The 15,497-nt window shown below is 39.0% G+C and overlaps 1 protein-coding gene across 1 annotated transcript in view; it reads right to left on the reverse strand.

The window, feature by feature from the left end:
* LOC141085700 (histo-blood group ABO system transferase 2-like) overlaps nucleotides 1–15,290 on the reverse strand; it is a 31,022-nt gene extending 15,732 nt beyond the window's left edge. The window contains exons 1-3 of the mRNA XM_073571257.1: nucleotides 15,223–15,290; nucleotides 14,600–14,731; nucleotides 6,798–6,929 (exon numbers count right to left, since the gene is read on the reverse strand). Coding sequence (XP_073427358.1) covers nucleotides 6,798–6,929; nucleotides 14,600–14,731; nucleotides 15,223–15,290 — 332 coding nt within the window. The remainder of the gene's footprint in view (nucleotides 1–6,797; nucleotides 6,930–14,599; nucleotides 14,732–15,222) is intronic.
* Nucleotides 15,291–15,497: the final 207 nt, after the last annotated feature.

Here is a 15,497-nt window from a genome sequence, read left to right on the forward strand (position 1 = left end):
TCACTGGGTTTTGGCCGTTGCAGCTGAAAAGAGGAAATCGGAAAAACCGCGCGCCGACATTTTGGCTCATCTTTCATCATTTTTAAGAAATCTCAAGATGGAAGAGGCCAGGAGCCATTTGGTGAGCTGCATTTCTTGCTACATGTTCACAGATTTACCAGTGGAAAAGCCAAACTTCACATGCCACAAATGCAAGCTTGTGTCCCTGTTGGAGGAAAAGTTGCAAAATCTCGAAGAGAGGTTAGCTACGTTGGAGATCATTAAGGAAGGTGAAGAGTTCTTGGACAGAGCAGAATTATCTCTTCATGTTACAGAAAGAGAAGAAATTCGAAGTGCACCTGAAGAAACAGAGGAATGGAGACATGTGACCCAGAGAAGCAGGAGGATCAGGAGGCAGTCAGCACCCATACTGCTCAGAAACCAGTACCAGGCTCTCACGCAGGAAAACGATGAAGGAATACATCAGGATAAGACTTTGCCAACAAACAGCAACCTTGTACGCCTTCAGAGTCCTCCTGGATGGAGAAAGAAAAATGTTGTGAAGAAGAAACGGAGAGTGGTGGTCATGGGGGATTCCCTGTTGAGAGGAACAGAGGCCACTATCTGCAGACCAGATATAACTTCAAGAGAAATGTGCTGTCTTCCAGGTGCAAAAATTAAAGATGTGTCTGACAGGATATCAGGACTCTTCAGACCAACAGATGACCACCCATTCCTGCTACTACATGTGGGGACAAATGACACCGCAAGAAACGACCTGGAAACCATCTGCAGAGACTTTGAAGACTTAGGCAAGAAAGTGAAAGAACTGGGAGCGCAGGTGGTCTTCTCTTCCATCCTCCCAGTGGATGGCCATGGAACAAGGAGGTGGAATAAGATTCTGCAGGTGAACAACTGGCTACGTCGATGGTGCCGTCAGCAACGATTTGGATTTCTGGATCACGGAGTGAACTACTTATACGATGGACTACTTGCTAGAGATGGGGTGCACCTTACAAAGACTGGAAAGCACGTATTTGGAAGTCGCCTTGCTACACTTGTAAGGAGAGCTTTAAACTAGAACAACATGGGAAGGGAAGCAAAAGACCAGAAAAAGCCATACACCTGACAAATGCTATTGAGAACTCTGCTATTAGAAGTGGAAAGGAAGAACAAAGACGAAAGAATCTAATTAATACAAATATTGGAGAAAGAGAAACCAATCACAAACTAAAATGTTTCTATACTAATGCACAAAGCATGGGCAACAAACAAGGAGAATTGGAACTACTAACACAGGAAAAGAAATATGATGTCATTGGAATCACTGAAACTTGGTGGGACAATACACATGATTGGAATACAAGACTAGAAGGATACAACTTATTTGCAAGAAACAGACTTGATAAACGAGGAGGGGGTGTCGCATTGTATGTTAGAAACACGTATATCTGCACAGAGATTGAAGCTTCAGAGACTGGGAGTTCTGTGGAAACTGTTTGGGTAAGAATACAAGGACACAACAATGGAAAGGACACCATTGTAGGCATTTACTACAGGCCGCCTGTGCAAGCTAAAGATATGGATGAACTCTTTATGCATCAAATGGCCAAGTTCTCCAAAAAATATGATATAGTTGTCATGGGAGATTTCAACTATCCAGACATTTGTTGGGAATCTCTCTCAGGCAAAACTAACAGGTCATGGAAATTCTTATCCTCTCTTGCTGACAACTTTATCTTCCAAAAGGTAAGGGAGAAAACAAGGGGAACTGCTACCTTGGATCTAATCCTTATAAACAGGGAGGAAATGGTTGAGGAGGTAAAAGTGGCTGGGACCCTAGGAGGTAGCGACCATGCTATTTTAGAATTTTGGATAACTAGAGGCGGAAGACCTGTGAAGACTCAGACGTCAAGGTTAGATTTCAGAAAGGCAGATTTTAAGGGATTCAGAAAGAGAATTGGAGGGATCCAATGGCTGGATATCCTAAAAGACAAAAATGTCCAGGAGGGATGGGAAATCTTGAAAAATGAAATTCTCAAAGCACAGTTGTTAACAATTCCGAAAAGAGGGAAGAATAGGAAGCATTTAAGGAAACCAGGATGGATGAACACAGAACTTAAGCACATGCTAAAAAGGAAGAAAAAAATGTTTATAAAATGGAAAGAGGGAGGCATATCAAAAGAAGAATATAATGCAGTCTGCAGAACCTGCAGGGCACAAATCAGATTATCTAAAGCTGAAAATGAATTGAGGCTTGCAAGAGATGTCAAAAGCAATAATAAAGGATTTTGGGGATATGTCAAAAGTAAAAGAAAAGTCAAAGATGCTATAGGATTTTTACAGGATGAAAATGATGAAATGGTAAGACAGGATGTTGAGAAGGCTGAACTTTTAAATTCCTATTTTGCATCTGTTTTCTCTCAGAAAGGAAATGTAACATCAACTGTTATTCACTGTCCTATTAAGGGAATAGAAGAATCCAGGATATCTATAAACAGAAAGATAGTGAGGAAACACTTAGCTAACCTAAGTGAATTCAAGTCTCCAGGTCCAGATGAATTACACCCCAGAGTACTGAAGGAGATAGCAGAAGAAATTTTTGAACCCCTCTCCATAATCTTTGAAAATTCTTGGAGAACAGGAGAAGTGCCAGAAGACTGGAGAAGAGCAAATGTTGTTCCCATCTTCAAAAAGGGGAAGAAGGTGGACCCAGGCAACTATAGGCCGGTGAGTCTGACTTCTATACCAGGAAAGATCTTTGAACAAATTATTAAACAACATGTATGTCAATACCTGGATAAGAATGAAGTGATTAAACAGAGTCAGCATGGGTTTGTAACTAATAAGTCATGTCAGACTAACTTAATTTCCTTCTATGACGGTATCACTGATTGGGTGGATCAAGGAAATGCTGTAGATATAGTATATCTTGATTTCAGCAAAGCATTTGACAAAGTCTCTCATACAATCCTTATTGAAAAAATGACTAAGTATGGAATGGACAAGGCAACTGTTAGGTGGATTCATAACTGGCTTAGTGATCGGACCCAAAGAGTGGTCGTAAATGGCTGCACATCAAGTTGGAAGAATGTCTCAAGTGGGGTACCACAGGGCTCTGTCCTGGGCCCTGTATTGTTCAACATCTTTATCAACGATTTAGATGAAGGAATTGAGGGTAAACTGATTAAATTTGCTGATGACACAAAGCTAGGAGGGATAGCTAATACTAGAGAAGAGAGAGAGAGGATTCAAAAAGATTTAAATAAACTGGAGAAGTGGGCAGCAACTAACAGAATGGTTTTTAACAGGGAGAAATGCAAAGTACTACATCTGGGCAATAAAAATGAAAAAAGCATATATAGAATGGGAGGAATAGGGCTAAGTGACAGCACATGTGAAAAAGACTTGGGTATACTAATAGATCACAGACTGAATATGAGTCAACAGTGTGATGCAGCAGCAAAAAAGGCAAATGCAATTCTAGGATGTATTAACAGAAGCATACAGTCTAGATCACGTGAAGTCATTATCTCCCTCTACTCCTCTTTGGTCAGACCTCATCTGGAATATTGTGTCCAGTTTTGGGCACCACATTTTAAAAAAGACATCAACAAACTGGAGCAAGTTCAGAAAAGAGCGACCAGAATGGTGACCGGTCTGCAAACCCTGTCTTATGAGGAAAGGTTGCAGGATTTGGGAATGTTTAGTTTGCAAAAGAGAAGACTGAGAGGAGACTTAATAGCTGTCTACAAATATCTAAAGGGCTGTCACATTGTAGAAGGATCAACTTTATTCTCATTTGCACAAGGAAAGACTAGAAGCAATGGGATGAAACTGAATGGGAGGAGACACAGATTAGATATTAGAAAAAACTTTTTGACAGTTAGAGTGATCAATGAGTGGAACAGGCTGCCACGAGAAGTGGTGAGTTCTCCTTCAATGGAAGTCTTCAAACAGAGGCTGGACAGACATCTGACTGGGATGATTTAGCGAATCCTGCTTTGAGCAGGGGGTTGGACCAGATGGCCCAGGAGGTCCCTTCCAACTCTACGATTCTATGATTCTATGATTCTATGATCAACCACAGTCAGAGCCGCTAAGCACCAATTGAATAACTCGGTTCTAACATCTTCTGATTGCAGTAATTCTCTTTCCTTTTGTACTTCATGACCCAGACTTCATGAAGGCTCATATAAAATTTCCCATCTGGACATGTTTGACACATACCCACTGTCATGTCCCATGATTTGGGAATCATACAGACGGTATTGCATTATCATTGTGTTGTTATACAGTGCATTGCGAAAGTATTCGGCTCCCTGGAACTTTTCAACCTTTTCCCACATATCATGCTTCAAACATAAAGATACCAAATGTACATTTTTGGTGAAGAATCAACAACAAGTGGGACACAATTGTGAAGTTGAACGAATTGTATTGGTTATTTTAAATTTTTGTGGAAATTCAAAAACTGAAAAGTGGGGCGTACAATATTATTTGGCCTCTTTAACTTAATACTTTGTTGCGCCACCTTTTGCTGCGATTACAGCTGCAAGTCACTTGGGGTATGTCTCTATCAGGTTTGTACATCGAGAGACTGAAATTCTTGCCCATTTTTCCTTGGCAAACAGCTCGAACTCAGTGAGGTTTGATGGAGATCGTTTGTGAACAGCAGTTTTCAGCTCTTTCCACAGATTCTCAATTGGATTCAGGTCTGGACTTTGACTTGGCCATTCTAACACCTGGATATGTTTATTTGTGAACCATGCTATTGTAGATTTTGCTTCATGCCTGGGATCATTGTCTTGTTGGAAGACGGCCCTCATTCCTCTTGGTATTTTTGTAATCTATGTGATTATTGTTATGCTGTAATGTCTATTGTCTGTTCAAATCCCCTCTGAAATGTAAAGCGCTGCGGAATATGTCGGCGCTATAGAAATAAAATGTATTATTATTATTAAATCTCTGTCCCAGTTTCAGGTCTTTTGCAGACTCCAACAGGTTTTCTTCAAGAATGGTCCTGTAATTGGCTCCATCTATCTACCCATCAATTTTAGCCATCTTCCCTGTCCCTGCTGAAGAAAAGCAGGCCCAAACCATGATGCTGCCACCACCATGTTTGTCAGTGGGGATGGTGTGTTCAGGGTGATGAGCTGTGTTGCCTTTACGCCAAGCATATTGTTTGGCATTGTTGCCAAAAAGTTCGATTTTGGTTTCATCTGATCAGAGCACCTTCTTCCACATTTTTGGTGTGTCACCCAGGTGGCTTGTTGCAAACTTTAAATGACACTTTTTATGGATATCTTTGAGAAACGGTTTTCTTCTTGCCACTCTTCCATAAAGGCCAGATTTGTGCAGTGTACGACTGATTGTTGTCCTATGAACAGACTGTCCCACCTCAGCTGTAGATCTCTGCAGTTCATTCAGAGTGATCATGGTCCTCTTGGCTGCGTCTCTGATCAGTCTTCTCCTTGTTTGAGATGAAAGTTTAGGGGGACGGCCGGGTCTTGGTAGATTTGCAGTGGTATGATACTCCTTCCATTTCAATATGATCGCTTGCACAGTGCTCCTTGGGATGTTTAAAGTTTTGGAAATCATTTTGTATGCAAATCCGGCTTTAAACTTCTCCACAACAGTATCACGGACCTACCTGATGTGTTCCTTGGTCTTCATGATGCTCTCTGTGCATCAAACAGAACCCTGAGACTGTCACAGAGCAGGTGTATTCATATGGAGACTTGATTACACACAGGTGGATTATATTTATCATCATTAGTCATTTAGGACAACATTGGATCATTCAGAGATCCACAATGAATTTCTGGAGTGAGTTTCCTGCAATGAAAGTAAAGGGGCGGAATAATATTGCACGCCCCACTTTTCAGTTTTTGAATTTCCACAAAAATTTTAAATAACCAATAAATTTCATTCAACTTCACAATTGTGTCCCACTTGTTGTTGATTCTTCACCAAAAATTTACATTTGGTATCTTTATGTTTGAAGCATGATATGTGGGAAAAGTTCCAGGGAGCCGAATACTTTCGCAAGGCACTGTATTGTGCTGTTTCATTGCTATGCAATAAGGTTTGCCCTCTTCAGAAGTTTGTCCTTCCTCTCTCCCTGTCTCTCTCTGATGTAGCTCTGATGTCAGTAACCCCTCCCATCTTCGTTCACTATCTATCAACCATCTTAGAAGCCCATGTGTTTGCAGTTCTGGTTCAGAAAAGTCTTTTTTACCTACTGTATGTGGGCAGAACTACAATAATTCTGCTGGAAAAAAATCTTCACTTGTAATCTATATACATGCCTCCTGCAGTCAAGTTCAAGCTATATGAGGATATCACTTTGTGAGTAATGGTACATAGAGACAGCCTTAGAAACGGTGTCTCAAGCACCCTAAACTGTTAGCTTAGTTTGGAGTCAGAATACACACACCTTCCGGTAGCAGATCATTTACTCGGAGGATACGGATTATTTGTTCTCATGATCAGTGTTCTCCCAGCCATCAAACCCAAAAAAACTATACATTTATCACCAATCTCATGTAGAGGGCATCATTTTTTTTCGAGAGACAACTCTTTAACTCCATACTGACATTGGGCGTACTGGTATGCTCCATTGGTCTTCCCATTGCAATGTTAGTCATACTGCTCCCAAATTAAGTGTCTAACACCTCGCTACCTCTCTTGCCTCCAAAGTGTCTGACAATTGTGTGGGGACAGTAGCTTAAATTGTCAGATCATTTTTTTCAATGTATTCATTTATTACTAACTTATTTACAACACATAGTTTATTATATCAGTGTGTGACTTACCTGTAATTTCCACTATTCAGAAGTAGTCTCCTCTCACAGTGCTCCAGGTTTATAGACATTTCCATCACTTTCTGTGAGCAATCAATACGTGGTTCTTGTTTCAATGGAATCACTAATTCAGATTTCTGTATGCTGTGAATGAGGGAATTAAAGAAAAACTCTGATTGAAAGCTTTAAATATGCAGGGACGAAGCTATAGGTGAAGAAGTCTGGATTGTGCTGTCCCTTTGTTGTTACTCCGACAAAAAGTATAACTTGATTGACAACTTTCCATTTTGGGTTTTCACATATCTTTCTTGCAAAATTTTCTAAAATTGTGAACGTTACAGCTCTACCCTGACCTCCTCTAGCGACATCTGTCTGTATCAGGCGGCGCCACCGAACTTATCCTTCAAAAGGTGCTGGTCCTACAGGAGATGTTAAAGTGAAAATGTATGGACTACACAAATATGGTCCAGGACGATATACTGGTGGGATTGGGCATTTGGGGGACATCCCGGCATTTCTCCAATTTGTAATTTGTATAGTATACTATATGTGAATTAGTATACCTCAATAATAAAGTGAAGTAATTAAATTATATGTTTATTTGCTAAATCTTCAGATGTTTTAAAGGTAAATTCTCATGGATTTAATAATAGTTACATTAATTAAATATAAAAGGAATTTATCAGCTTTTTTCTTTTTCACCCTGAGGGCAGCATAGCACTGATGCAGAGTCCCTGATTCTAGAACTGGATTATTTCCTGGGCTTCTTGCTGTAGTTTTGATCAAATCACTGTTCTAGCTACTGCGTCTCTACTATTCTTCTCATCAATCACAGCCATGTTTGCATATATTATTAATGGAAAAATGTACAATCACTTAACATAGATTTTCCCCGTGAATTAAGAATTTTGAGAATGAATGATCAGTCTTAGCAGAGAAAGAAGATTCTCTAATAAGATGTATTACAAGGTTTTTTATTTTCATGTGCGTGATTGAAAAAAAGTGTAAAATGACACTTACCCTTTAACTCAAATTTTAAGTTTTTAAAAGTTTTGGTTTAAACAAAAATGACAAAATCTAAACAATCAATACATGTAAACTGACTCACTTGTACACTGAAAAGTATATAGAGAGGTTATGTATATAATTAACAGGAATACAGTGGGGAAAAAAGTATTTAGTCAGCCACCAATTGTGCAAGTTCTCCAACTTAAAAAGATGAGAGAGGCCTGTCATTGACATCATAGGTAGACCACAACTATGAGAGTCAAAAAGAGAAAACAAATCCAGAAAATCACCTTGTCTGCTTTGGCAAGATTTATTTTGCAAATTATGGTGGAAAATAAGTATTTGGTCATTAACAAAAGTTCATCTCAATATTTTGTTATATATCCTTTGTTAGCAATGATAGAGGTCAAACATTTTCTGTAAGTTTTCACAAGGTTGGCACACACTGTTGGTGGTATGTTGGACCATTCCTCCATGCAGATCTCCTCTAGAGCAGTGATGTTTTGGGCCTGTCGCTGGGCAACATGGACTTTCAAATCCCTCCAAAGGTTTTCCCCTTATGAAGGTAGGACAAAAACGCGCGTCGGGGCAGACGCGCAATCCTTTGGAAGTTCCATTCAGTACTCGTGTTCAAGGTACTTTTTAATGTCCTTTATAAGTCCTCATAGTGCACACTGACCACACTAATGTACAGTATATTGACATATTCTATATACAGACCATATTATATTGTATTGCATCTGCACTATTATACAACAGTACATATGAAATGTACATATTTATGGGACTGATTCCATTGCACGCCCGTTCTCCACGGCACATGTATATGTCTCCCACCTTTTTGTCCTGTAATATATTTGTTTATGAATAAAATTTGATACTTTTTTATTACGTTTGGACTCTCCACCGTCATTTTTTTCTGATTAGGCATATATCTTATAAAGAGTTGTCCTGTTGAGTCCGTATACATATTAGCATGTTTTACATCATTTTGAATTACTCACATTACATTTAATATACTTTTATTTTCTATAGTTACTTTTATTTTTTAGAACTATTTTGGATAATACATTTGTGATGGAATTAATAATCAAAAGATTTTTATAATATAGACTTTGATTATTTCATGAGTTTTATTTTTTTGAAAAATTTCTGTGGAACCATGTTTGAAAAGCAATGTCTGACTTTCATTTGTTCATTTTCATAGATTTTTTATTTATTATTGCTTTTGTCAGATTTAAGTTATTTCTTTGACCACTGTGGGTTTTTCTGTCATTAAACGAGGGGTACCAACAATTTTGACCTCGTGTGCACGAGTTAAACAATAGGTAGTTCTTCTAATTGTGGGGGCGCTATCAAACGTTGTTGCTTAGTCGTGAGACTTATTGGATCTTCACTTTGGGAAAAAGATACCCCATTGTTATAAACCACAGATATGATTTGATGTCCTATTTTTGATTGTAGAATTTACATACGATGCATCATCCTGTATAATATGTGGGTTTTTTTTTTTAATTATTCCTTTATTACAATTTTATAATTATAAATGACAAATAACTTCCATTTGTCACATACTATTAATATGAACATTATTATTAGTTTTTGCTCATGTATATGCTTGTAAGAGGTTATATGTGCATCTACACGTTTTTATGTCTTTATGGTTTTGTTGGGCGATACATCGTTAATATACGGTTCCGAAGGTTAGTCAAGCACAGGCCGTTAGGGCTAGATAGGAAGTGACGTGTTCAGGAGTTTTTAATGAAGTTACTAGTAGGAACTGAATGTGTTGTAAATGCTTTGTACGTGTTTATTGGCATTTTTATTGGAATTGATAATATATCTACAAAATTCATCATTGGAACTGGCGATGTGCTAGATAATCTTGAGTCTATATACCGTAGTTACATTATAATATATAGTCATGACGGGATTCAGGGAAATGAGTTGAGCTGAAAAATAAGAATCCAACTGACTCAAGGTAAGAGCCTTATATATGCCAGATTTTGTTTGTTTTTCGTCAGGACACTTGGGGTTCCTTGGGGCATTGTGGTCCATGTTCAGACTATGAAGCACAGATATCTGATTTCTGGTTTCACACATCCATGTTTCTCTTTGTTTTAAAGACGTCATGTTCGAGTAGGCACCATTAAATCAAACAGGCTTCAGGAGAAAAAAAAACACAAAAAATGCTTGATTAAACTCTTCAAAGCCTCTCCGGGAAACAAAAAGTCCTTAAATTCCCCAATGAAATTTCCACATGACATCTGTGAGACACTGGCATACCCGCAAGGTTTTCCTAGCTGTATCCTCTTTGGAAAAAATTCAGCAATGTTTTTCCTGAAATGGTGTTGCTTGCAGACCATCTTAAATCAGGAGATGCCGTTGTTTTAATTTTTATATCTAATCTATAGTACACATGAAAATAAGCAACTTTGTAATTTATATTATCTGGGAAATTTGCTTCTTTATCTGCCAGAATTGATCAGTCATTATCAAAATTATCAAAAAAAAAGAGAAAAGACATGTACAAAGAGTGTTGGACTTCCTAAATTTGAACATTTGTTTTAAGTGTATTTTAATTATCACTCTATTAATATACAATGACGCCCATTATATTGTTACTTTTTGGCTTTGGGCATATTAACGCCATTTTTTTTACCCAACTGACAAATTCGGTAGATCTGGGATGGAATGGGGCCATGACAAGGTGTGGCAACTTCCGCTCATCAAATTCTTGACGTTTTGCTTCACTCTTCATGCCACAGATACTACTCCAGTCCATGATTTGTGTTGAGGCACACAAGGAAGGGTAAGCCACTTTGCGCCTCACCTCATTCATTAGTTGACATATGCCCCTTAATGAAACCGGTGCCTCGCACGTCCACCATGCCTGCTTATCAAGACCGGCGTGAAAAATACTTGACTAATTGGGGTCTGAGAATTTTTATTGCGTTTCTGGAGAGAAAACTGAGCGGAAACTCAAACCCTTTGAGAGGTTTTACAATTTTTTGAACAGGATATGGAGAATTTTCAGCTCAGTGTCCTCTCCCAAAACTCCTAAAAAAAAAATGTGAACATTCCTTAAATAAGCGACGTGCACTTTTTTCCCACCGGGTGCTTTTCAAAACATGAAGCAGAAGTAAAAAAAATCAAAAGACCAAGCATATGACCAGCAAAGTGGTTTTACAATAGAAATTAATGGTTAAAGTCTTTTAGGTGTTTTTGAACAATTTTTCAGGTGTGTTTTTAGAGCGGACTCACTCAAAAACAATCTGCAACAAACTTTGTTTGAACTTAGACTTAGTATACTAAATCATGTTACTAATACAATGCGCCACTCATTAATACTCTGCATTTTTATGTTTGTTTAGTACAAGTAGCATCTGAACTCTCCAATTAGCGTCTATGCAAAGCTACACACCAGCTAATCATTCCTGACTAGTGATTGCATAGATAGAATTAATTAACAGCTACTGAACAATGCTGTTTCAATATATTTCCTCATCATAATGAGGGCCTACCAGTAATAATGACTATGAGGGGCTCACTTTTCTCCTGCATCCAAATATTTCACTGCCCTCATTCACAAATTTACCTATATTTCTATATAATTAACTGGGTAGTTTGGTTAATGAATGAAGAGATGCTGCTTTTTTCTGTATAAAATGAATCAAGTGAATTATGCCAAGTACTACCCATACAATGGGGTTGGGGACCCAGATCTGCACAGGAGCCCACCGGTGGATTCCCTTGTTACCTTATGGGCCAGTCCAAGCCTGTGTACTATTACTATTTACTAATTTACTTACTTACTACAGGCTATGTGAAAAAAAACGTATTATATCTTAATTACCCAGATGACTTATTTTTAGCAAACCAAGAAGAATTAACTTTTTATCTGTATGTTGGCTTTTCGATTTAAGTGTTGATTTCTGGTTGGTCAAGAAAACAGACTTTTGTTTGTATAATCCTGGAATATTGACTTGTAAGCTAATATTTGATATAACATAGTGTGCTCTTATCCTTGATGAATAGTGAGGTCTACTGATATGCTAATTATACATTGTCTAGCCCAGATAGCTTGTTGATTTTTAAAACAGAGGAGGAAAATCTGTGCAAATAGATTACATAATCACAATGCGACTTGGTCATCACCATTCTTTCCCTTATCGGTGAGGCTGGACTGGAGCACACTGGGTAAATCTAAAAATAGGTTACATGCATCTGTATAAAGAGACTAAAACAAAGAGAGCGCAACAGTCAGATATTCAGCCAAGACATATACATCCACAAGACCAGAGACAGGACAGCAACCAATATCATGGCACCATCACGTGGGTCACGGATCTATGATTCTACGGGAAACAACCTTGAGGTATTCACCCCAGTTGGAAGAATACAGATCTGCTCCATTGACCATCGCTGAACCATGGATACATTTGGAGAAAGCCAGAACTGGAAGCTGCTGGTTGACTGGTTCCATGGAGACGTTTGGAGAAGCTATATTGTATCTCTTGGATCAACTGGCCTAGTACCTTGTATGGACTAAATGGACTGTTATCTTACTATGCTTGTGGTTGCCTCCTCTCTGTGTGTGTACCACAGGTGGGGTAGCCCACCCTGGGAGCTCTGACGTAACATGTGCCATTATCCTGGTGGGTTAGCGGAAGGTTGAGACTCTGTAATGTGCATCTTGGGGAATTTTGCCGGGACTGTTCTCCGTGTTATCTGCCTCTTTTTTGGTACAATAAAGCATTGTCACACTGTTTTACCCTCACCCTGTGTTGTCTGAGTAGCGTTACGCCCATGTTAAAGGGGACGATCCGTGGTCCATGCGGTTCTGGCTAGTGGACCCAGGGCGCCCACCGACCCCCCCCCGTGTCTTCACAGGCTATTTGCTCATTTTGTTTTAATTCTAGGTTTTGTATGTTAAATGGCCACAGTGTGAATGTTCACCTACACATTGCATTCATACCAACATATGTTCTCGCTCATTTCTTTAGTTTTATTTAAGTTACTAAACATTTTGTGGTTAGGCGTTAAAATAATATTCCTGTTATAGTAAGGTATAAAATATGCACAACATAGGCAGCAATTACTAGATTGGTGGTCTAGCCTCTGCAGCCCCTACAATTAGCAGAATGGGGTCCTGTGCCCTTGAATTGAATAGAGTAGCAGTTATACATGCCTGTCACAACTGTCCCTGAGACAGATGAAGACAGCAAAGTAAAATAAATGGGCAACTTAAAGAAGTTGTACACTACTTTTACTTTGATGACCTATCCTTAGAATTAGTTATGAATGTCTGAATGGCCGGGGTCCGACACCCTGCACCCCCGCGATCATTTGTTATCTGTGTCAGCCAGAGGTACTCACTTGCGGAGCTGCTCCACCTTCTGATAGTGGCCGCCGCAGGGTACTACACATCCACCTCCTATTGATTTGAATAGGAGGCAGATGTGCAGCACCAAGCCACAGCCACTAGCAGAAGACAGAGCAGCTCGGCAAGTGAGTTCTTCCAGCCGGCGGCCTCTGCCAACACCAATAACAGCTGATCGGCGAGGGTACAGGGTGTCAGACCCCGGCCAATCAGACATTCATTTGTTTTATTTTTTATAAAAACTAGTATAATCTCATATTTGTATGTATTGATAATAGTATACCACTACCGTCACATAGTGACCACATAATTCTGCTATAAGCAATAATATAACATACCACAATTGCAGTCACTTCAATAACAGAAGGGCCCAATAACTGTGCAGGTTCTGACCATTGACCCTGCTTTTTCAACTGACAAGGGGAAGGGTCTATCCCATTCCCAACACTCTGTCAGTGCTTAGTTTATGCCTTTATGAATGTGATTAATATTCTGACATTTACTTTGTACAGTAGTTAGTCTATGGCTGGACCCAAACTCAGGCACTATAGTGTAGTATGGAAGGCAGAAACACTAGCAGTGAGCCAAAGGCTACATTGTTGTATACAACAGATTTTTTGCTGTTTAAAGAAGCACTCCTCCTCCCATCAAAGTTTTTATCCTCTTAATATATTATAGTCATCAAGTCATCATATTATATAGCACTATGTACTTACAATTGCTCATTTTGTCTTTCTACCCAGCTAATACTTCTCTTTCCGTTAGGTCTATGACATCATGTGATTAAAATCAGACTGGCTGAATCCTTCTAAGCTCCTTGTAGAAACAGGATGTCTCTTTCCCTGTGTGAGTCATTATTAGAACTACAATTCTACATCATTGCAAAGTCCCGTCTTCAACTCTTGACCCAGCTGCTTCACTGCTTCCCCCGTCAGGGACTTTGCAATGATGTAGAATTGTAGTTATTTAGTAAAGCCACTACAAATTGAATAGATAAAACCACATACTGCTAGTAAAATACCACCATACACTGTCTAGAAATACTGTCATACCACATTGGAATATTACCACTAAAGAGTGACCAAATGTTACCCACCTACAATGACAAAACTATACCATAATAAAATAACAAAAACAGTAAGGAGAATAAAAAAAGAAAGGGCAAAAATGAAAGATCTTGTGGTCAGGAAGGGGTTAAAATGGCAACAATAGTGCCCCGTAAAAGACAGTCTTCCAGTAGCAATGACAGCCACGCTGACTCCGTATGTGGTGTCTAACACCTGTCCATCTTGTGTCTCCACAAACACTACCTGCCATTTGCCCCAGATTGTGTAGTGACAGTAAAAGTTGTCACTTTATTTTTTGATAATTTATTACTAATGTATTGATAACACACAGTTTCTTATATCGATGCGTGACTTACCTGTTATTTGTAGTATTTCCAAGCAGTTTCCTCATACAGTGCTCCAATTCTATAGATTTCTCCTCCATTTTCTTTGACCAATCAAAAGTTGTTTTTAGCTTGGATGGAAACTTTAAGTCTACGTTCTGCATGCTGGAATTAGAGAGACAGAAATGAAGGAAAACTGTGTTTGAAAAACAGGTATTTCACAAAGAAATTTGTCACTATTATTGATATGCAAAAGCATGGTAGTTAGTACTGCAGCCTTGCAGCGCTGGGGTCCTGGGTTCAAATCCCCACCACAGACAACATCTGCAAGGAGTTTGTATGTTCTCCCTGTGTTTGCGTGGGTTTCCTCTGGGTACTCCGGTTTCCTCCCACACTCCAAAGACATACTGATAGGGAATGTGGGTTGTGAGTTCCAATGGGGACAGTGATGATCATGTCTGTAAAGTGCAGTGGAATATGATGGCGCTATATAAGCAAAGCATAATAATAATATGCAGGTATCTAATCAGCCTCCTGCTTATGTAGAAAGGATGAAACCACCATAAAGAAATATATTATGATTTTTTTTTTCTTATTGAGAATACATGCAAACTAACAATTAAAAAAGGCAGCCATAATATAGAGAAGCTACTTACCAAAATCCCACTATAAACAGTATGAACACGACCAGGGCTCCAATGACATAAGACCTGGGTGACAGCATGTTCCTACCAGACATCAAGCATTTATTCTGGGTGTGTGTCAGAGTTACGTCTTCTTATATGCGAAGGGAAAAAAGTTTGTACAGCTCTCAGAGAATTAGACCAAACTGTTATTGAGTTCTAGGAATGATAGATGTGGGCAGTGACAAAGAGCAGATTCTCAGGTTTTCAGAAGACAAAGGGTTTCTCGTGTATAAAGTGTAACCTTC

Source organism: Dendrobates tinctorius, unplaced genomic scaffold (genome assembly GCF_039654945.1).
Source record: "Dendrobates tinctorius isolate UK_male_01 unplaced genomic scaffold, ASM3965494v1 ptg000029l, whole genome shotgun sequence".
Taxonomy (NCBI): domain Eukaryota; kingdom Metazoa; phylum Chordata; class Amphibia; order Anura; family Dendrobatidae; genus Dendrobates; species Dendrobates tinctorius.